This window comes from Hermetia illucens, chromosome 3, assembly GCF_905115235.1.
Source record: "Hermetia illucens chromosome 3, iHerIll2.2.curated.20191125, whole genome shotgun sequence".
In the NCBI taxonomy this organism is placed as follows: Eukaryota; Metazoa; Arthropoda; class Insecta; order Diptera; family Stratiomyidae; genus Hermetia; species Hermetia illucens.
In genome coordinates, this window is record NC_051851.1 from 167161594 (window position 1) to 167185621 (window position 24028).

Genomic DNA, 24028 nt, shown 5'->3' on the forward strand with positions numbered 1-24028 from the left:
TGTCAAGAATACACAGCGGTCGATATGCAGGCGGGAACTCCGGGTCTCCTTTTCCTTTGCTGATCAGCGTGAGTCTCGCTACCTTCCAGCAACAAGGAAAAATTCCCTCCTTCAAACAAGCGTTAAACGCCTCAAACAGCACGTCTGGCCGTTGGAGGAACAGCAGTTCGTAAACTTCCGTCAGGATACCATCAGAACTTGGCGCCTTCTCGTTTTTCTTGGTGACAACTGCTTCATGGAGGGCTCTCATTGTGAAAAGGAGGCTTCTTTTTACTGATCTATAATTTACCTTTACGGCGCATGCAACTTATGACATTCCCCCCGCACGATGTACTGGTGATCACCTGCCGAGAAGTCGTCCAGGACTCGCCGCCCGTCTAGCGATGGTATCAAATATTCCGACGCAAAAGTAATGTCAGGTATGCTTCCTTCACAGCCTGGGCGATGAGACGTCGACATAGATCCACGCCGTGTTTAAAACTACGAGCCCGGATTTCGACTTCATTTCCAGGATCCGTTTCCCTCTGGAGTCTGACTGAGGCATTCCCTATTCAAGTACCTACCTGGATTCGCCCCGCCATGCCCGAAGCGACGTCTGCCAGAGCATCAAGCCGGCCCTGGAAGTTCGGCATCGTCTCATTCGGCATCAGGTAGACGCTAAAAAACGTTATCTCAAAACACCGAATCCAGGCAAACCCATAGCATCGACCCTTGTACATCGTCCCGAACCCAGATGGACGCGGTACCCGATAAGTCGAGATGCCATGAAGTCGGGTCCCTATTCCGATATTACTTGCTGATTAGCACCAGATCAGCCTTTACCTCTGCAGCGAACTGCGCTAGCAGCTTGTGAGTGATTGCACTCCTGTGCATGTTAATTTGTAGAATGCGGATCGCGCTATTCGCGCCCTAGCCCTTTCTGGTTTCGTCCTAAGGATTGGACACCGTTCCGAGCCTGAAGTGTGTGCGACGCTCTCACCAGACGCGCCACGATCCCTGCAAAGAACACAACTTTTGCTTTAATTGCAGGTCTTCGCTTGGTGATCTACCTGACTGCAAGAACCTGTAGCACTTGATGTGGATTTTCCACCGCCTCCGAAGCGGGACCACAAATTATCCTAATTTTCCTATGATAGATCAAGTTTTTTCCCCATCCCCATGTGAATTTAAATGCCACGATACCTAATGCCAGGAGATACCTGATAGGAAAAAAATAGAATTTAGGATTAAAAATACCTTTTTTATGTGGACTAGCTATCAACGTTTCTGCTTCAATATCGGTTGTATTTTGTGCTTTAAGACTCATTTCAGTCCAAGTCCCGGAATTCTTGCTATAAGCACTTCGATAAATCAGCTCTTAGGGAGCACGAAGCGTAACGGTCTACAATCATCAAGTCTTTTGTCGTGAAGTATAGCTTTGCTTACAGGGTTGCCACCAGCTAACTGAGGTTTGTCATTTGATCCTCACAAAGGCATCTTGTTTATTACAGCTTCATGAACCCCACATTGGGCGCCGATTATGAATAATAGAGTAAAAATTCTATGAAATTCTCATATACGGCTACTTAAAAATCACAGAAAAAAACCATAATATCTTGAAGTCCACAATAGTACTTTTATCAGAATTGACCATACATTTTCAGATTTTACCATCCATAAGCACAACTGTCACTTTTCCATCTAAGATACATAATGCTTATATCCTCAGTGCCTAGCGCGGACAATCATAAACTTGTCAAGTTGATTTTTCCAGATACCATCTTTACTAAGAGTTAGCAATTGCATGGATCAAGTCTTACGATCTCATGGAGCAGCTACCCAGCTTCAAGGTCGTCTGTAAAGGAAGGATCTGATCAATGGGGATGTACGCTTACCATGGGATTATACGAAGAGAGAGAACTGACTATAGTTCATGATCAAAAGGACTTTATCGCAGTGTGAACCACAACTCAGGAAGTAAATGTGAGGTTTTAATAACCTGAATCTTTTAGAAGGTCAAGCCATCTAGACCTCATACCTAGTACGGCTCTGTCAAGTACACAAATCCTCTAAAGATACTTCTAGCAACCTGAACCCAACAAAAAAATTACAAAACTCTTTCTTCATCTCCACCTTAAACCAAAAACCATGTCGAAATGAAATATTACAATATTTAACGAAATTACAAGCTGCAATTCTATATGCTGTGCATGACATTTTTCACGAAATCGTAAATACACGGTATTTTAAGTACTCAATTAATTTCTTAAAAGCGAGCAATAAGATCACTGATTAATTGCATTACACCAAATCACCCTCCCCCCCCTTCCCCCTGGTCCGCAAGCACGCCTTAATAGGCATAAAAATTGTCATATCAGCTCTCTTTCACGGACAACAGCTTCCGAGCCGACGATACAGGTATCCGCGCACCTGACTCACTCCCGGCCCCTAATGAGTAAATCATACGGATCACCATATCATGATTTCTGTGACGATTACATTGACGACAAGTGCAACAACACAACAATCATCGTCATTATGATGAGGACATTTTACAGTAAAATTTCGAGCTTGTTAGCTTCTGATGTTATGCGATCTTTCATTCAGGTGACTGCGGTAATGTAGCGAGGCAGCCAGGGAGCCAGGCAGCGTGGCATTACCCCTAGAACATGATCGTTAATTATCCCTACTTACGGTGTCGCCTTAAGCTCCGAGTCTGGTACAGGTGACCAATGCGAAGCCACGTCTCCTCTATTAATATTGTTTATATGAAGCCAAGTGACCATTGTCCATATATCTCTGGCATCTTTGAAGATTAGCGACGGCACACCACGGCTCCAGCGAAAGATCAGCATCACTTGGCCGGAGCATCTCATGATCAAGATCATGAAGCAAACGTGAAGCTGACACTTTCAGTTGGGTGAAGATATTTCTCCTCCTCATTTTAATTCCGTTCGTCTCTGAATAAACAAAACGCTTTTGCGGACTCACCTGACTTTGCAATCTTTTTCGCGTGGTGGAGCGGTCGATTCAGATAAGGATGACCGACCTCAGAGTAGGATTTAAACAGGCGATCCTTCAGCGGATCCAGGGGATTCGTGTGGATTCTAATCAACTGTTGGCTCAGAGTACTTTCCAAAACAATGTCCATACCAGTGCGCATACCAGGCAACATACTGACTTCAGTATCAACCGAATCCTCAGTGATGCAAAAGCGGTTAAAGACTCAAATCCAATCGATCTGTCCAAATCGAACTCAGCCCCTACCTCAACCTGCAGCACGGGTAGTGGCACCTTATCCGCCTCAACATCTCTTGTGCCGACCACGGGGTATTACCCGCAGCCAGGACGAAGTACGACTAGTGAGAATTTAGTGAAACCTAAAGTTTATAAGTTTTGGGATTTGAACGCGTTGGCCAACTGTAACGGTTGTGATCGATATTTTAAAAATTTCGCATTTCCCAATATTGCAAGCATGGGTGGTGCGCTGTGGAGTGGATTTCCCCAAGTTTTTCCGCACAGAAGTGATTTCGTTGAACGGTTGGTCATGCAATCGGTTACGGTCGACGTGAAGAGTCAGCAGCAGAAGATTTTGGACGATGAAATCAGTTACAAGTGTACGATTTGTGATAAGGTGTTTGGCTGTGCTAGTACTTTGGAGGTAAGAATTGATTATATTTGTTTGTGTGTTGAGTCCAAAGATGCAAAAAGTAACATTAAAAATGTCTATTGGTTAATGTGGTCCACCACACTCATTGACACTCCACAAGGCTGTCGAGAAAGCTTCAAATTGTTAGTCTAAAAAATTACTTTGAATATTGATAACCTGCGTTGCATTGAATAGTACTCGAACCTCCCTAATTTTTACCGTCCTCAACCAGTGAGATAAAGAAGGAACACACAAAATTCATTTAAGACAATAAATAAATTATAAAATTAATCTTATTAACATATATTCAGCTCACTTCATCCTTAAAGAGAGCAAGACGAAGAAGAAATATATTTCAAGCTCCATGAAAAGACCTGTGGCTGTAAATATGTCCATTAAAAAGCTTCAATAACATACACATCGACGAGAGTCCTGCGGTATTAGAATATCGTGGATTAACAGTACAAGTTCAGCATATTCAGCACGGAAAAAAAGTCATTTCGGAAAAACGGTCTGAATTTTCGCTGAACCGACTTAAATAAAAGGGAGTGTCCTTTTTCGTTACAGTCGACTGTGTCACGGCAAAACTAGTGAAGTGCGAATCTTTCGCTATTATGCTCCTGATTTGAACCCCGTCATGGATGTTTGTGTTCGTCTATGTGCTTATCCGTCTAGCTCAGGTGTATCGCTTGCATCGCATCAAGGGTCGTGATAATGAAAAACTAAAACACAGTCTCAAAGAAAATGAGGAAGAAGAAACAAGAAATCGCAAAGTGGACACTCTTTAGGGTGCAGCCTCTCCATGTCTTTGCGCTCTTCTTGCGCGTGCTTCTCTCAGGAGTTGGGTTTGTATCCGCAGAATTGTGTGGATGACGGAAGTCCATTTTACCTCCAACCTGAGCACTTCCCGGATTAAGTTTTGGTGGCTCACACCGACTCCCATCTCTTTTACTAATAGGTCAATAGGGACCATCCCTGCGATTACGAACATCGCATCATCCGAACTAATTCGAAATGAGCTGCATACCCTCAGCGCAATCTGACGAAAGGCAGAATTTTTCTTCCTCCAGTCCTGTACGTTGCCCAAAGCTTCTGCCCACACAGGCGACGCGTACAACAATATGGACCGCACGACCCCAGCTATCAGCAGCCTGCTACACTGTTTCGACCCACTTACGTTCGTCATCATCCTGGCAAGGACCGTCGTGGCCTTTGCAGCTTTTTTACAGGCGTATGATATATGCCCATTAAAACTCAGCCTTGCATCGAGAGCCACGCCAAGGTATTTGATGGTCGGCTTTGAGACGATCATATGGCTTCCAACCGATCCCCTGATCTTATTCCTTTTCGGGCGATTTGTAATGAGGATTGCCTCCGTCTTCTCCTCCGCTAGGCTCAGTTTGGCCCCCCAAGCCAGGACCTTACAACCATGACCCTCTCGGTGGCGTAAACCTCCACATCCTCCGGGAGTTTTGTAACGATCACTATCGCTAGGTTATCTGCAAAACCGACCAACGTCGCCTCCTCTGCTACGGGAAGCAAGAGCACCCCGTTATATATCACGTTCCAGAGAAGAGGGCCTAGGCTTATGGTGACGCTCGCAGGCAGAGTGTGCAAAGAATATTTTCGAAATATTTTTGTTTGTGGTCTGAATAATCCGTTCAGCCACATATGAAATGCAGGGCTATCTCCTCTTCCTATTCACTTCACGGCAATTAACGCAATTGTTTTCTAAATGCCGAATAAAGGATTTTCATTGCTCATATACCGGTATTTCGAGCATCAGTTGTCCTCTTCGTGAGTGAGTTTTAGACCACCAATAATTTGAGGGCAATTGTTGGTCTCACCATCAGCTAAAGTTTTGAACCATGAGTTCCTCGGGTGACACGCAGGCGTTCTGGGGTAATGTTTGGAGTAATCACCAGTTGAGTTTCATCTTTTGACATCAACCCATACAGGATGTCTGGGGAACAATGCCCGTACAATGCGGTCCATCTGGTCGGTATTTAGTATGCAGGGCCTCCATAGAGCCCCGATTTTCTGGGTGACAAGCGTCCACGGGTCGTCATTCACCTCGTTGACAAGGATCTGCCAGCCGCGAGCTTTTATTTATAGCGCTGTTGAGTCTCCTTTTTGCTGTTTTATAATTTGCCTTTATGGCGCATGCCTCCTCGTTGGCGTGCAAACGTTTTGCCAAATTACGGAGCTTATGAAACTCCCTCCGTAAGTTAGCAATTTCCGCCGTCGATCAGTACATAGAAGGCTTGTCAAGACCGTCAATGTCAGATGCGACGCTACGCTGGCGAAGTCCTCGTCGAACTGGGCCCGAATACGACTAGCAAGAGTACGTTCTGCCAAGCGGTGAAGAGATTATTGGGGGAGAAGGCTCCTGTTTTCAGCTTGCCCATGCACTCTCTAGAAATCCGGGATCTTGACTGCCTCGCAGAAAAGGTCGAAGTGGAGGAGGCGAAAAAGCATGAATGTCCAGAGGAAACCATGCCCGGATAAGTACCACCTCTGTAAATGCTCGAGGCCAAAAACTCGCAGAGGTGGTAGTCCTCGAACAAGATGCGAGGAAACTCTTTAGCAACGGGAGAATCAAAATTGGCATCGGACAGTCCCCACCAAGTGCTACAAGTGTCTGGACTATGAACACACGTGAGCAGCTTGCAAGGGACCGAACACGAGGGCAGCTGCCGGAGATGCGGCTAAGTAGGTCAGCAAGCGAAGACCTGCAATGAAAGCGAGAGCTGCGTTCTCTGCAAGGGTCGTTACGCGTCTGGTGAGAGTATCGCACACACTGCGGGCTCGGGAGAGTGTCCAATCTTCAGGGTGGAATTGGAAAGGCGCTTGTGCGAATGGCATGATCCACATTTTACAAATTAACATGCACGGGAGTGGAACCGCTCACCAGTTGCTAGCACAGTTCGCTGCCGAAGTAAATGCTGATCTAGTGCTAATTGACGAACAGTGCCGATACGTTCGACTTCGTTTTCTTGCCGAAGGCCGAGGGAACGGATTTGTCTGAATCCGGTGTTTAGCGATAACGTTTTTTAACGCTTACCTAATGCCGAACGAGACGATGCCGGACTTTCGCCACTGGCTTGAAGCTCTGGAGTACGCCGTTTCGGCCACGGAGGGACGAATCCTGATAGGCGGTGATTTTAATACCAGAGCCCTTGAAAGGGGCATGACTCAGTCAGAAACGAATTCTAGAAATGGCGGCGAGAACCGTTTTTAGTTTAGTAGTTTTAAACACCGGGTCCACACCGGATCCACGTTTCGGCGGCCAGGTTGTGGTGGAAGCATTCCTGAGATCCCTTTTGGGTTCGAATCTCTGGCATCATCGGTGGACGGGTGGCGAATCCTAGAAGACTTCTCGACAAGTGATCACCAGTACATCGCGAAGTGATCGACCCTACATGCCGGCGAGCACCAACACGACGCTCCTCCTGGCTGTGGAATGTCACAAGGGTGAACTTCGGAAGCTTTTGGAGCAGCATCGGAAAGGGCCGCAATAGTCAGGATCGGGTGTACCCTCGGGACACAGCCCCTACCCCAGTTCCCTGAGTCCTGACCTACGCTTAGCTGATCCCAGAATTCACGGACGAATCAGCGCTCGCTCGGGGCAACGCGGTCTACTACCACCAGTTCAATGCACACTACCCGACCAGGGTCCCGAAGGGGCTGGTTCTGATACAGGTCACAACGACCAACTTTGCAGAGCTACGCTGCCATCACCCCATCGACGTCGACAGACACCTGTCGACGGCTCCGCAGACTCCCAGTGTGTGCCGACGTGTACCAGTCATTGGCGATTCGCTCTTCACCAAGAAGCTTTCTCGAGGCTACTACCTAGGACGCAGTTATACTGCCAGCTACTGTCAGAACTACTTACTCGGGCCCCACGGAGACGTACCCCGTATCGTTAGCGACCCGTTAAAGTTCGCTAATGACCCCTGAGTGTAGAATAGTTTAGGTAGCTTATACGGTGCAAAATTGAGCCATACGATTTGTATAATGAATTATCTACCGAACCTTCGTAAATCTGGAGTAAGCCGAATAAGTACATCACAAAAATGTTGACCCTGTCCTTGGAGTTCAAGGGTGGATTTAGTATGAGGAGGGGGGAGTAGGTTCGAAGTCGTGAGAGGAGATTACTTTAAAGGAAGCAGACACGGAATAGGTTGCTACTTTAGATCGGAATTACACGGTTTAAGTGTAGTATAAATTTGTCTCAGATGTATTGAGGAACTTCATCAGTTTAAATTGTGTATGCCAGCCATGATATTAAAATCTGTTTCAAAGATGGTATTGTTCTCAGAGATAGAGAGTGAGCTGCAGCATTGAAAGGGGCAGCTTGATTTATATGGAACGCAACTTTTGCCTTATTGCGATCACTGCAGTTCTCAATCCCAAATATTTTCCAGTCGTTTTAAAGTTTTTATTTTTTCATGTTAAAAAATATTGAAATAGATTTTCCAGAGTATGAACGATTCTTTCCAATCATTCTGAAACCCCAGGAAAGTAGTTGATTTGGAGATAGTCTTTTTATCTTGTATTTCTAGTATTATCTGCTAACATTAGATACTAGCCGTTTTAGGTTTTTTTCTCAAAAAAACATTCTATTTTGTATCGACCCCGGCAAACCCCTTTTCAATAATTTAATGAAGCACGTGCTCCTGATTTGTAATTAATATTTTTAATTACTTCCACACTTGGGGAATTTAGTTTTCTAGTTTAATGTGGTCGGGAATTCGGGTGTATATCCATCTTTCCCCATTTGCAGTTCCAGTGCAAAGCGAAAGAAAACACTCGTCTTAAACTTTGATTACCCCCAACTTCTGCAGTATATAAGTATGTATTGTTTTATTTATCATTTGTATTCTATATTTCCAGGCTCATGAACGAACCCACAAGGCACCACGATATGAATGTCTTGATTGTGGAAAAGGATTTTCCCAGCTTCGTAATTACAAGTATCATTTATCGGTGCACCGTGGTACGAAAGAATTTGCAGCCGAATGTCCTGAATGCGGGAAAACCTTTAATGACAAAGGCTATTTGAGTAGTCACATGAAAATTCATAGGTAAGTAAAGTCGTAGAAAACCTAGTGATCGTTCTATAGGGGTGCTTCTTCTGGGATAAAGAAAATCTTCACGATGGGAGGGTCAGATTGATTGAAACGACAGCTCCGGGTTCGAATTCCAGCCAAGATCTTAGATGTTTGGAATTGCCTAAGGGGAATAGTACAATAGGCCTCTTAAAAATGGATAAGGGTTGGACATATGCTTATCTATTTCGACAAATCAAATAAAATTTTGAATAAACCTCCAATTTGTTCACTTTGTTTCCAGAAATAAAAAGGAATATGAATGTCCTTATTGTCCGAAATCTTTCAATCAACGTGTTGCATTCAATATGCACGTACGGATTCACACCGGCGTCAAACCTCATAAATGCACAGAGTGTGGAAAACGCTTTTCACGGAAAATGCTCCTGAAGCAGCATATGAGGACTCATAGTGGCGAGAAGCCTTATCAATGTTCAGTTTGCGGGAAATCATTTGCTGATCGGAGTAATATGACATTGCACCACCGATTGCATTCAGGTAAATCCTTATTTTTAAAGTAAAATTCAATCTATGCTAGTTATCCTAAATATCTATAACATTTTATACGCTCCTCCTTCCAATCTGTAGCTTGGATGTTTTATAATTCATAGCTATGTGTGCTCCTATTTTTCCTACTTTTATTTCTATGGACATTGACTAATAATTGGATCATTTCCTAGGTATAAAGCCGTTTACATGTCCCATCTGTCCGAAAGCCTTCACCAAGAAACACCACCTGAAGACACACCTGAATTACCACACCGGATGCAAGCCTTATGTGTGTCCACATCCCAATTGTAATCAAGCTTTTACGCAATCCAGCAATATGAGGACGCATGCGAAGAAATGCCAGTTTCGGCCGATCGCGGAAACAATTGTTACACCAACAGTGATCCTATCATAATAAATCTAAAATTAGTTAGGTATGAACAATTTTTAATATAATTATGTGTAATTGATAATATAGCTTACGAAATTTAGTGATTATATTTTTAAGAATACAAAAGATGCTTCCTGAAATAAAAAAAAAATCTCCATAGAATAATTTTTCTTTCTTTAATACTAATTTACTGAAACTTTCCAATGCTAAGATAGATGAGAGTGCATGGCTGACATCAGCAAATTAATCAAAGTCAAACTAATCCATGTCGTGTACGCTAAATATTGGTATCCTCACTTGAAAGGCGGAGAAACTCACAAGAGCACTTCAGAAAATACGCATTGATATTTGCGCTTTACAAGAAACTCGATGGTGCGATGTCAAAAGCTGCAGTAAACAAAAATTATAAACTTCTCTATCTTGGTAATCCACGCTCTCATTGGCATCTCTGGAACAGAGAATTTTTGTGACGTTTTAAAAAAAATGTCAAGCAATTTGACGGCCAGCTGATGATGCTCAATGCAATTTTTGGCAAAAGTGCTGGTTCAGAACTGATATAATGGTTTTCTCAGGAATTCCCCCCCCCCCCCGCATTCTTTTTGGAAATGGGAATAATTTGAGCAGCTAATCGTGAGATGTTTGCTAGTTACCGATGCGCACTTCCTAATGACATTGTTACATCAGGACCATCAGGACCAGAACCTATAGCTGGCTTCTGTGGCCTAAAATCGCCGCTACTAATTCTTTTTTTTTGGGAAAGGTGTCAGATTACGCTGCAGGTTAAGATTGCATAGTTAGGCAAGTTTTCACGCGACCTTTACGTCTTCGGACCGGCCAAGAGTACGTAAGGCTGGGTTCGGAGTAGGTTTATCCAACTGCCGAGGAGACCCTTACTCTGGTGACCGGACTAGCAGATTAACCTCGACGCACCAAGGAGCTTTTGGATCAAGAATCAACAGTCAAACAATAGCGCAAATAAATCTGCGTCTCTCCAAGTGCCCCCCAGCTAATCTGCTGGTTTTTCTCTAAAAGAAAGACATCGTCATGGGTGTCTGTGTTCAGCTTGTATTTGTCTTCCTACTGTGAGCTTATCACGTTCACCGCAATAGTGAAACTGAAGCACAATCTGACTGTGCGAATGCCCTACATTCCACTAAGGAGCCCTGAAATCAAGAAGGTAAGAATAGAGAATGAGCATTCATCGTGGGACCTCCACCGCCCGAATGCCTCGACTAAGCTACTAGTTTTCCTCAGGGAAGAAGATATCGACCTAGCTTTAATTTTAATTTTCTCGTTGTTACGGAATTTCCTCGCATATTGCTCGGCGAGTTACAGCGAGATTTTGGCTTCGAGCATTCACAGAAGTGAAATCTATCCGGCGTTGGTTGCCTCTGGACATTCGCACTTCATGGCCTCCTCCCCTTCGGCATTTTCTGTGAGACAGGCTAGATCTTGAATTTCTAGAGAGCACATAGGCTCAAGACAAGAAACGAGAGCCTTCTCAACCAGCAGTCCTTTGACAACTTCGTAGAACATACTCTTGCTGGTCGTCATCGGGCCCAGTTTGATGAAGATTTCGTCACCCTATGGAAGACACTTCTGCTCTATTGTTTCCAGGTTTCATTCTAGAGTGGATTTCACTGAGGACTTCCACAAATACCTTGTTTTCCATCGGCTTAATGAGCAAAGCCGACGGTTTAGTCCTTTTTCGTTTCCTCGTCTTTTCTGTTACTGGCTTCTGGTTTGTAGCCTTCTTGTCTTTGGATAGACTAGACTCAAGCGCGGTAGCGAGTTCTTTCTTTTTATTTGTGGGCCCTGACGTCTTCCTATTTCTGTTTTTTTCTCCAGTTCGTTTTGCAGTGGGCTATCTGCGATCTGTTTGGCGCTTGCAGTATTCTCAACGGAAAATGCAGCTATTTTTGCTTTCGGCGCGTCTTCTGCTGTTGTCAACGCTCGTCTGTCAGCCCACCTTTGCTGACGTTCTTCTGGAGGAAAGTTTGCCGACCGCATACACTTCACCACTGTCGTGCATTTCCTGAAGAGCCTTTTCTCTTCAGCTCCAGATAGGTCGGTCGATTGTGCTTCCACTCAGTTCATGTTCGAATCCACTTTCTCAGGACTAGCGATTCTGACTGGGTTTTTTTCCAGAACAGGCACTCTACAGGGTATTGGAGCTGCCGTCCCTGCACCGTCAGTCGCGCCATTTTGTAAGGCTTTCTTTTTACTTGGACATTCCGGTGTCACAGCCCTCGCTGCCTCTTTCACTGGTCGCTTCAATGTGCGACGCAGTCAGCTCTTCCTCCTACCCTGATATTTCGTCCATTTTTTTTTTGTTTCATTATGTTTACTCTCCATGCGAATTTCACCAGCGCGTCGTGTGCAAGGGAGCGGGCCGCAATAGTTAGGAAATTAACATAAAGCCCCTACCCAAATTCTTTGAGGTCCGATCCCGGAACTCATGGACGGATCAGCGCTGGTTTGGGGCAACGCGGTCTACTAATACCGGTTCTATGGAGACTACGTGACTAGGATCCTGAAGGGGCTGGCTCCTGATACACTCCACAACTTCCACTTTAGTAGAACTAGGCTCACATCACCCCATCGACGTCGAAAAGTCGGGGACTTCCAGTGTGTCCCGGCGTTTATCGGTCATTCGCAGTTCGCTCTTCACTGAGAGACTTTCGCGAGGCTACTACCTAGGGTGCACGTATTATACGAGCTAGCCGGTCAGAACTACTTGCTCGGGGAAGCCACCCCCGTATCGTAAACGACCCGTTAAGGATCATTGACGATCCCTGAGGACAATTCAAGTCTTTCTGTCCACATTACCATCCCACATGTAATCATTGGCCTTACTATTGAAGTGTATATCCAAGGTAGTATTTCCGGAATGCATCCCCTGCTATGAAGCTGGAAGGAGACCTCGTAGTTGATCTGTACCCTCATATTCGGCTAGTGTCCACTCTTCCAATCCTCTATCCCTGGCTACAGCTTTGTATAGTTTGGATACTCCAGTTGTTTGTTCAATCCTTCACATAATTTCCTGAAGTTGTTTCGCTTTACTTGCCTGATCGCATTACTATATGCTGCCAGTGCATTTTGTGCCTCGGCCAGCTCCGGCTTGTTTCGCATAGTTGACCTTTGTTTCTATTCAGGCTAGGTTCCTCTTCCAGCAGGGAACATTTCTCAATAGCGTGACTGTCTTAGCCGGAAAACTAGTCTGCCTCATATGCTTCCATGACTGCTCTGTTGAGGTCAACAACAATTTCCACTTCCAGTTCATTCCGGTTGTGACCCCACTTGCAGATGATCCATGTCGTTGCTCTAGTGCCTTATATAGGAATCCCAATCTGTTCTCCTTGGATGCCTTACTATTCGTTCTACTTCGAAGTTGCCCTGAATGTCGAACCTTTTTATTTTGTGATCCAACATACAGGGCTGCCACGAGTGAATCCGAGTTCACCCTCAGCTTCCAATTGGACTTGGTCACAGGCATATATCTTTTAAATTGAGTTTAAAAATGATGCAAGCTTTTGGTTTTCCGGCAGAGGAATCCTGAATTACCTACATAGATTCCCCTTACAGACCACGAATCGGTCTCCGGTACATCCAGGATTCTTGAGCCAACATTACTCCAATGTTATCCAATGAAGTTGATTTGCAACTGCTGTAGATGCAGCTTTTGAATGGTGGGAGTTTACCTGAGCTGCTTTGGCCATTGGTTGCATTGTTGCTCGGAGTTCCTCTCCAACGTCATATCATCCTCCTCCGCGACATGGCACTTCCCGGTATCTAATTGTCCGCCTTGAGCCCCACGAACTCGAGGAAGACGATCAGACCCGAGTCTGCAAGGGACTCATCTGAAGTGGCTTCGTCCACGAAGCCTCACCGGAGGTTATCTGGTACCATGGGAACCGGGACGGCCCTCTGAAAGCATTTGCTCCAGGAGAATTCCTGGAGGATGTGTTCTCGGCCCGGTTATTTGCGGTTGGCCCCCTAGTGGGAGTTTCATGGTGGTTGCAGTTATGCCTACATCGCGGGCAGAGCTCCTCGGAGCTCAAGCGAGGAGTTGCGCTGTACAACTCGGGTGCCGTACCCCTTAGTTGCGGCAGAGGTGTTTGATAGGCCTCGCATCCGCTGGTATGAATACTGAGCCTGCACTCAGTATAAACCAGGACCGCTGTGCTTGCATGGCGGGGCTCTGATTGCGGTCACAAAATCAATCCGTGTCCGAAGAGGACCGTGGGATTATGCCTACACGGCAGGTACTCATGTTAAACCCCCAGGACTTTCATGTCCGCCTTGAGCGCTAGAAGGGTGGGCCGCCACAGGGCCACTATATCATCTGGCCCCCATGAAGGGGAAATGAAGACGGGGCCCACTCGTCGCGTAGATGCCAGGATCAGCTCAGAGCGAATCCTTCCCCGTCCACTCTTCGCGCGTTATGCTATTTTTTTGTTTGCGAGTTAGACCTATCCCTTATCAGGCCGTTAGGCATTTGAGCTATTTTGGTATTGAAATCCTCGGTAGTATCAATCCGCCTCGAGACTTCACGTCTCTATTAGAGTAGTTTACCCCGGGTGGATTTGTTTTGCTGACTCCTGAGTCAAGGGATGTGATTAAATCTCTATGTCCTGAGAGGGAACTAATATGTGAGAACCAAGAACCCCCGTCCACATCTCGCCGAACTGCTAGCATTCGAGTTAACTCCAGCACTTGCTTTCCGGTTCCATGTATTATCTCGCGCAATCGGTGTTCACGACTGGCAAACCTATAGGGGGTTTGGTGCCAAGATGATGCAACGCTGGACTCTCATCGTAACACAGTTGATGTCCAACGTGGGCTCATAGTTGTCACCTATCTAACACTTTTCAACCGATACATCCTTCAAAGTATCTCGCCTCGGTATCTCTGCCTACATAGGCCGATCATTTTACCCTCCATCTTGCCTCTCAAAACCCTCCACAACCGGGTGTGAAGATTTTTATTCTGAACAGTTAAAGGGCCCAGAAAACCATTCATCTAGATATTGCGCTGTGTCCTATCCACGATTATAATCAAAATGTATTAAAAATGTTATCTATAGATCGAAATAAATTTCGAATGCCGCGAATCCTGCTGCGCCACATCACTCCGCCCACAGATTGGGGGTTTCAGCGACCGAATCCGGAACTGCGTTCCCCATTAGTTCGTGAAGCGAACGCGACGTTGCTTTGGGGCGCACACGAGTTTCAGCTTGGACAGGGAGGCCGCCTTTTTGCGTCCACCGATCTCGAGTACGCGGTACAGGCCTTCATATGGAAGCTGCAGCGGCTTCCAGACGGCATCCGTCCTGACCAGGACGTGCGTGCACGTGTCCAGCTCCTTGGGCGCACAGGCAGGTGCAGACGAGTGTCGGGTGGGAGGTGTGGCCTTGATGTGTCGGAGATTGTCCCTCAGCAAATGCACCAACCCCGACTCTGTGAAACCGAATCACTTGGGAGTCTTGGGTTCCCCCCGTAAACCAGCTCCGCGGGGCTGGCAGCAAATTCCGCTCGGCGGGTTGTTCGTAGGCCGAGTAGGACGAGAGGTAAGACTTGAGTCCAGGAAGGATCGTCGGGTGCCATAATGGCGGCTTTCAGCATTCGGTGCCAACGTTCTAGCATCCCATTGGATTGCGGGTGGTATGCCGTAGTCCGCTGGCATTTGAAACCCAGGAGTTTGCCTAACTCCGAGAAAAGGGTGGACTCAAATTGCATTCCCTGGTCAGTGATGACTACTGCAGGGACGCCAAAGCGAGGTATCCACTCTCGACAAAGGGCTTCGTCACAAGATTGCTCCGTAATGTCTTTCATAGGAGAGGAATATGCTGCCAGCCCCGCGGAGCTGGTATATGGGGAGAACCCAAGACTCCCAAGTGATCCGGTCTTCGACAAGAGATCGGGTCTCACAGAGTCGGGGTTGGTGCGCCTGCTAAGGGACAATCTCCGACACATTGAAGCCACACCTCCCACCCGGCACTCGTCCGCACCTGCCTGTGCGCCCAAGGAGCTGAGCTGAGGTGTCACAAATAAAAAAAATTTAATCTTAAAAAGTCCATTATCACTACCGAACGAATATCAATTATAATTTGCTTCTTAATTTATATTAATATTCGTTTAAAAACCGTTGCGTACACTGTAAAAAAATAAAAACTCTTCCCCATCCCACCATTGACACCAACACCATTCTCTCTACTCTACTGTGGCGCCTCCGCACGAGAAGTTCCTCTGACGTTTCTTTCCGTACACTCATCCGTGTATTGTTGTTCCACTTTAGTTTGTTCTGTGAACGTTTTTACCAAATTTGTTCCTTTCGCTTAGGAAATTTTCGATCTCACGTAAGTCTAGACCGTGCAAATGTCTGAACCCAAACCAGAAACAATGAAGTTCGCCGTTGGGAGCGCCCGTGAGCCGTTGAAATTGTCGAATTTTCGAATGCTTGCATAACCTCAAACCGCGAGAGAACAGCTAAGTGAAATTTAGCTGTCACTTTCCGCGAAGAGAAATTTCACGGTCGACGCGGGGTAGCTCCGGACGTTCGTTGCTTTGTGCCGTTTAATTGGACACTTCCGCTCGGTAGGTGATTAGCTAATGGAGTTCTCGTTGCAGGTTTTCTAGAAACGCAACTCCGAGTACCTGGTGCCGAGCTAGAGAAACAAGGCCTGCATGGCCTTGCCTAACGGCAAAAACGTATTTTTTATAGAAAGTCGCCCATAAAGGGAGACGCCACCGCGCCGTCGGAGACGAAGCGTGTGCCTGCCCGGGGCGGTGGTGGTGGTAGGAGGCCCGCGCTCGCGTGGGCCGCAATCTTGTGATAAAACGAAACGATAGCTGTAATCCCCCCCAATTTCCAACAAGCACAAGGTCGGCGCAGCCCACCCTCGAGCTGCTTGCAAACTGCAGGTTGCGCGCTACGTTTCTGTGACGTGATATGTTCTTCCTTCGTTCGAGTGAGAAGCAGAGACTAGCGGACAATGTCGAGCTACACGTCGTCTTCCAACCAGGACGAAGGGGGCGCGAACGGCTACGTAGACTTCAACCAGTTCCTCTTGCAGCACAACTATATCGGCGGCAACTCCTTCGCGCCGCAATTCAATGATTTCTATAACCAGGCGTACAGCCAGGTGCCTTACATGCCAAATATGGAGTCTAACGTGTTCCAGCCGCAGCCCAGCACGTCTGCACTCGCCCAGGAACAGCAGCGGCTGAGCAGTGATATCGCGAGCAACTCCACTTTGGCGCCAACTGCCGCCGAATTCATTCCACGCTTCAGCACGATGAGTCTCGCCGACACCCAGCCCCAGGTCGATTTCTCGTTCGAGGCGGGCAATGGCGCGAGTGTCGATAATCGGAAACCGCAGGCGTCGAACTCTGTCCAGAATGAGAACGTTCGCGATCGGAATCCGAAGGAAAAACGCAACACGGGCGCGATAAGCAAACGCAGCCGCCACCAGTACTACGACCAGCAGAGGTACGAGCGCAACAACAACAGCAACGGAGGCTACAATTCCAATGGGCAGCGCCCGGATAACAACAACGGGCGCAATAACCGACGACGGGACAACTGGCGCAACTATAGGGACATCAACAAGTCGTCGCCGCAGAAGAAGCCGCCCGACGCCAGCCTGGACAATTCCCCGAAGCACTCGAACTCAAGTCTGGACGGCGAGCCCATTGGCGTGGTGTCCCCGCGAGCCTCGGAGCTCAGTCTCGACTCGCAGAAGTGCTCACAGCGCGACAAACTCATTCGGGAGATCGAGGCTCGCAAGCTGGAGTGTCTGGTGTGCGTGGAGCCGATCAAAGGGCATCATTCGGTCTGGTCCTGTTCTAACTGTTACCATATCCTGCACCTGGTCTGTACCACAAAGTGGGCTTCAAGCTCGCAATCCAACGACGGCTGGCGGTGTCCCGCGTGCCAAAATGTCACGAAAACCATTCCCCGCGAGTACTACTGCTTCTGCGGAAAACTCAAGAACCCTCCGTACAACCGGAGCGACGTGGCGCACAGCTGCGGTGAGACGTGTGGCCGGAAGGATGCCTGTCCGCATCCTTGCACGCTGCTCTGCCATCCGGGGCCATGTCCGCCGTGCCAGGTCATGGTGCAGCGGGAGTGTGGCTGCGGTCGGACCAAGAAATCAATGCAGTGCTGCATCCGAGAGGACATCGAGTGTGATAACAAATGCGAGAAGTTGCTGAACTGCGAACTGCACGAATGTGACGAGAGCTGCCACAAGGGCAAGTGTCCCAGTTGCAAGCACAAAGTCGACCAGCAGTGCTACTGCTCCAAGGTGAACCGGCAGGTTGCCTGCACGCGGGAGTCCAACGAGAAGAAGCAGTTCTCGTGCGGAAAGCCATGCAACAAGCCCTTGGCGTGCGGCAATCATAAATGCAAGGACAACTGCCACGCTGGAGACTGCAAGCCTTGCAAACTCACGCCTGAGGTGGTCACGTCGTGTCCCTGTGGAAAGATGATGATCAAACGGGACGAGCGGAAGTCGTGTCTGGACCCAGTGCCGACGTGCACGGGAGTTTGCGGAAAGACATTAAAGTGCGGACCTCCAGGTAAGTCGTTCGGGTGAATTGGATCAAGTTTGGTTTCTGATGATTTTCTCGTTTGCAGCCGCGCCCCATCACTGCACTAGCCAATGCCATTCAGGCAACTGTCCTCCTTGCAGCAAGCAAACGGCCGTTCGCTGCCGCTGCGGGAACATGGACCAAATGATCAAGTGTCGTCAGCTTGTCACTCGGGCGGACGATGCGCGCTGCAAGAAACGTTGTACGAAGAAGCGCAGCTGTGGCAAGCACAAATGCGCGCAAGAATGCTGCATCGATATCGATCACATCTGCCCGATGCCCTGCAACCACACCCTGTCGTGCGGCAAGCACAAATGCGACCAGTCCTGCCACCGCGGCAACTGCCCGCCATGCTACAGGAGCTCCTTTGACGAGCTCTACTGCGAGTGTGGAGCGAATGTGATCTATCCACCCATTCCGTGCGGTACCAAGCGTCCTGCCTGCAACAATCCATGTACGCGCCAGCACCCATGCGATCATCCTGTTCAGCACAATTGCCATTCGGGCCCCACGTGTCCGCCGTGTATCGTCCTCACTACGAAGTATTGTTTCGGCAAACACGAACAGCGGAAGACGATTCCCTGCACCCAGGCGAGCTTCAGCTGTGGCCTACCGTGCAACAAGGATTTGAGTTGCGGCCGCCATAAGTGCATCAAGCCATGCCACGATGGGGCCTGCCAAGCTCCCGGGGAGGTTTGCAAACAGAGCTGCCAAACGCCACGGGCGAATTGCGCCCATAAATGCAATGCTCCGTGTCATGATGGCGATTGTCCGGATACTCCCTGTCGGGAAACTGTAAGTCCAGTTGTGGTTGACGTGGATCCTGTGAACTAAAAATGATTCCTTTCAGGTGGAAGTGACCTGCGAGTGCGGCAACCGCAAGCAGACACGCACTTGTCATGACTTTTCAAGCGAATATAGGCGAATTGCGACCGCCCAGCTGGCCTCGTCGATGCAGGAGATGCAGAGAGGCAACATGGTCGACCTCAAGGACATCTTGGGTCCAGTTAAAACCACCAGCAACAAAACGTGAGTAAATATCGCACCTTACAACCGCCCCCAGGACAAATGGGCCTTTCTAAACATCTCCCCCTCCTCAATTTCAGTCTTGAATGCAACGAAGAATGCAAAATACTCGAGCGCAACCGCCGCCTGGCAATTGGCTTGCAAATCCGCAATCCTGATTTGCAGTCGAAGCTACTCACTCGCTATTCGGACTTTATTCGTGGCTGGGCGCGCAAGGATCCGAATCTGGTGAAAATGATTCACGACAAGCTCACGGAGCTGGTCAAGTTGTCGAAGGAGAGCAAGCAGAAGTCGCGGAGCCACTCGTTCCCGACTATGAATCGCGAGAAGCGCCAACTCGTGCACGAAATGTGCGGAATGTTTGGCGTGGATTCGGTCGCATACGATGCCGAACCGAATCGTAATGTCGTGGCGACGGCGCACAAGGAGAAGGTGAGTTTGTGGTGAAAAGTCAAAGTTTGTTTTGATTTTTTAGAGGTTTATTGTGGTGCGTTTTGCAGTCGTGGCTTCCGGCAATGAGCATTATGGAAATTATGGAGCGCGAGAGCGGGCAACGACGCGTTCCTGTGCCAAATAACAACGCCTGGGGGTTGAAGAAGTAACGACAGCAGGCACTGCTCCGTGGATGCAGCGTGTAACATGGCTTTAATCACTCGATCGGCACCTCAGTCGTAAAATATTGTAGAAAACTGTATTTTCTTTTTCTTTCGTTCCACCCACATTTGGCTGACTTGAATCCCGCCTGAATATTAGAATTGACTCTGTCTTGACATTACTCTCCCCGTTGGTAGTTTTTTTCGTGGAAAACCATTGGAGAAGGGGGAATAACTGTAATAAGGCGTTGAATCCTTGTTTTTCTAGCAATTTGCATTGTTGGAAGCGAAAAATTTATGGTATCAAGAAAGGTATTGCCTTTGCGGGGTGAGTTCCAAAAAATAGCTCCAAAGAGCTCGAAACTCGTTAGTTTTGGTAACAAAAAAGGCATCACTGTTGGCAGATTTCATACCAGGAAGTTCCCTATTTTCCTCCCTTAATAAGAGATAGTCCAGGCTATAACCGAAATCTCCGTAATTTGATCAACCCCACCACTGTGTTAGCACTGCGGAAACTCCTAAGCATTGAACCTTCTCGACTTGCACAGAACTTTTCATTCCTGCCTTTCACAAGATTCCCTTTTCAGCCCTTAATTCAGAAAGTATTCCATCGAGAAAGTTTGTTTCCTGTCGATTTCAACACGTGAAGTCTGTTAGCCTTTTCAGTCCTACATTCAACATTTGCAATTTTGTCAAACCTCCTTGGATGCTTTGTACGGAAAAGCAATTTTTGGTAACATTGTCCGCCATGAGAAGGAAAAGCCGCGCCCGGGACGAAAATTATACGGGCTATTCCCCGAAACTGCAGAACTGACCCAACTTTCGTAAAGTGTCTCTATTCCGGGCTCTAGAAAATCCGGCTCTTTCTTGGCCCTGTCTCTCCTCGTCATCCCCAATTGCTTACAAGCCCCTAGTTATTCCCATGTTCCCTTTTAAGCTCCTCTGATTTCCTACTATTTTCCAAGTATTTCACTTTAATTTCAAGTGCATTGAAGGTAGTAGAAGCGGGGTCCGAAATTTGCCGCAAAAAGGAAAAAATACATCCGAAACCGTATCGCTAGCTTTGGCCCTTCCTATAAACAAACACTTTATTGAAAACGCTTAAAAATAGCTGGTAACTGTAGGAAACATTTTGATCCCAGACTCCTCCCCTTCTCCATTGGTTTTTCGCTACAGTACCCTCCCCCCTTAACATTAAGTCCTCCACAATTTGACTCATTTCTATTTCATTTTCTTAATTTGTATCCAATAAAATTTTGAGAGAAGGTTGTTAAGTTTATCGAATTGTAATTCAATGATTGATGGAAATTTTCGAAGAAAGATAAAAACGAAGAAATAATTTGAATGAAATAACTTTAACTGAAGTAATGGATGAAAAGAGCTAAAAAAAAATATTGAATAATTTGAAAAAAAGTCGAGAAAATGAATAAAGACACAAAGCAACGGAAAATTTGTATTTTTATTGGTTACTTGGATAACTAGGCTTTGTAGGGACCTTCTGGTACCATCATAATTACCAAAACGCCAAGACGAAGTGTCAAACAAACATCGACCATCCACATCTCACTGTGCAGCATCCTCACCATATCCACACTAACTGGCGAATTGTAAGTTGGAGTTGACACTTTGTAGGGGTCAGACACAGTAAAAGTAGAGGAAATCCAAGAAAATTGAAAATTTCCATGATCTCCGGGTCGCCAAAATGAAAAATGCGAAATCGTCGGATGTCGAATGCCTCATTCGAAAGGGGAGACGGCCCAGATTAAAGAAATCCAAGAATTTTCAAGCTACGACATCGGGAAAGCGAGATATCGTGGAAAATCGGGGCCCGGTCGCCCTGCACGAAATCCAAGAAAATTGAAAATTTCCACGACCCGCGGGTCGTCAAAATGACGAAAAAAGCGAAATCTGCTGATTTCCGCGAGCGATAAATCATTCGAAAGGGGAGAGGGCCCAGATTAGAGGAATCCGGCGATCGCTGAGGTGCAGAAAGACGATGGACTTCTTCAGAGCTGAAGGACCAACTACCAAATACACATTTAGGGAGTTTCCCATCTTCGTCGCAACATTCAGGTAAGGAGTCGAGGCTATATATTCCGGTGCCACCAGGCATTCGGACAACGAATTGGTTAGTCACCGCGAAGCATTTCTGGCCGAAAGTGCAACATACAAAGCATATGAGGAAAGAGGTAGGAGTGTTCCTTCGTTCCGCCAAGCGTTTGCGGAGTTAGGAAAGCTCATGGGCTTCAAACGGCATATGACTACTGCATACCATCCATAGCCCAATGGTTCGCTGGCACCGAACGCTGAAGACCGCCTTAATGATTCGCGACGATCCGTCGTGTCGCGGTCCATGTCGTTCGTCCTCCTCGGCCTCCGAACAATCAACAAAAGGAATTCATGGCCAGTCCCGCGGAGATGGTGTATGGGGAGAATCTGGGCTTGCTCACCGACATCAGAGCAGGGTTGAACAACTCAGGAATCTTGCGTCTACTCAGGAACGTAGTTTCGAAAATGCGGCCTACTCTACCGTCCCGACACGCGACAGCGGAGGTCAACATCTTCAGAGACCTTTTTTTGGTAGTAGGATAGGTGAATGCGTTTACAGACAGAGTGTTGGACTCCCGCAACAGCACGCTGTCGGACTACCAACTAAACACCTCCCTGTCATCAAAGAACTAGTCTGGAACCGTTTGACACATTACTTCGGGCTAACCCTCCCGCTCTCCCGCTTTTGGGAGCCTTGAAGTCAGGGAATCTCTTTCACCAACGGGAAGGGAGGGAATTGTCAGTTCACGGAACCCTTTATCCTAGCCCTTTCCAATTCCGCCCTGAAGATTGGACACCGTCCCGAGCCCGCAGGGTGTGCGACGCTCTCACTAGACGCGCCACGATTCCTGCAGAGAACGCAACTCTCGCTTTCATTGCAGGTCTTCGCTTGATGACCCACTTGGCCATATCTCTGGCATGCTGTCCTCCTGTCCGGTCCCTTGCAAGCTGCTGCCATGTGTCCAAGTCCAGACACCTTTTTTTTCTTTATGGATGGAGGTGGAAATCTTATAGTCACTGCCGCGCCAGGTTGCAGCAGCGTGTGGGATTCTCACCCACTAAAACCACTCCTACTTACTCCTTTTTCCTCCCCCGCGGGACCGCCGCAAACATTACTTCGCGGGGTGGACTGCGCTTTCAAGCCTCCCGTTCTTCGCGTCCTCCTTGCGCGCTCCCCTCTTTCAAGTTCCTCTTGTATTTTTTTTTGATTGCGGAGTTCACCGTACACCAGTTTCCCTCCGACTTCACTTTCCGACGATGTTCTGCGGGCTTAGGTTGGTTTTCAGGGAGTCTTCCAGACTCCTCCTTTCTGAGAAAAATCGTGGACAGTGGAACATAACATGCTCCGGGTCCTCAGGTGTGCATTCAGGACACAAGGGAGAATCATCCAGCCTGAATTGGCGCAGGTACTTCCTGTGACCACCATGTCCTGACAGGAATTGCGTCAGATAGTATTTAATCTCTCCGTGTCGTCGCTGGATCCACTCCTCAATACGGGAAATCAAGGTATGGGTCCAGCGACCCCTCTGCAAGTCGTCCCACCGTTTCTGCCACTTCTCCAGCGACTTTCGCCTTGTCGCCTTTCGGTATTCTGCATCCTTTTCACGAAGATTCATTTTCCTTGTCTCGTACAGGCAGGGTGTCTTACTAGCCAGAATGTCTATCGGGACCATTCCCGCAATAATACACGCTGCCTCGGCTGATATTGTCCTGAAGGCGCTTCACACCCTTAGCGCCACTAAGCGATAAGTCATATTTACCCACCTACGATTACTCTCACACGCTAGTGCTTCCTCCCAAACTGGTGCCGCGTATAATAGTGTGGAGCGAACCACTCCGGCCACAAGTAATCTGCGACTGTATCTTGGGCCTCCAATGTTAGGCATCATCCGTGCTAATTATACGCTGGTATTTGTCGCTTTCTCACAGGAATAATCCAGATGTCCCTTGATTTTGGCGATTTTAGCGTCAATCGTCACCCCTAGGTATTTGATAACCGGTTTCGAAGTGATGACGTGAGCACCTACACGAATATTAACCGAATAGACCGCCTCCGTCTTTTGCTCCGCAAGGTCAAGCTGAACCATCTCCAGCCACGCTTTTATGGCGCTAATGGTTTCGTTAGCGTACATTTCAACGTTTTC

General features: G+C 47.5%; 2 protein-coding genes across 2 annotated transcripts; both read left to right on the forward strand.

Annotated features, from left to right (window-relative positions):
* The first annotated feature begins 2948 nt into the window (after positions 1-2948).
* Positions 2949-9646, forward strand: LOC119652192 (zinc finger protein 32). The gene is made up of 4 exons (XM_038056135.1): positions 2949-3640; positions 8528-8718; positions 8987-9240; positions 9423-9646. The coding sequence occupies exons 1-4, from the start codon at positions 3020-3022 to the stop codon at positions 9644-9646; spliced, it is 1290 nt and encodes a 429-aa protein (XP_037912063.1). The 5' UTR covers positions 2949-3019.
* Positions 9647-15839: 6193 nt separating this feature from the next.
* Positions 15840-21285, forward strand: LOC119653237 (protein shuttle craft). The gene is made up of 6 exons (XM_038057836.1): positions 15840-15980; positions 16252-18204; positions 18263-19011; positions 19067-19245; positions 19323-19674; positions 19743-21285. The coding sequence occupies exons 2-6, from the start codon at positions 16617-16619 to the stop codon at positions 19842-19844; spliced, it is 2970 nt and encodes a 989-aa protein (XP_037913764.1). The 5' UTR covers positions 15840-15980; positions 16252-16616; the 3' UTR covers positions 19845-21285.
* Positions 21286-24028: the final 2743 nt, after the last annotated feature.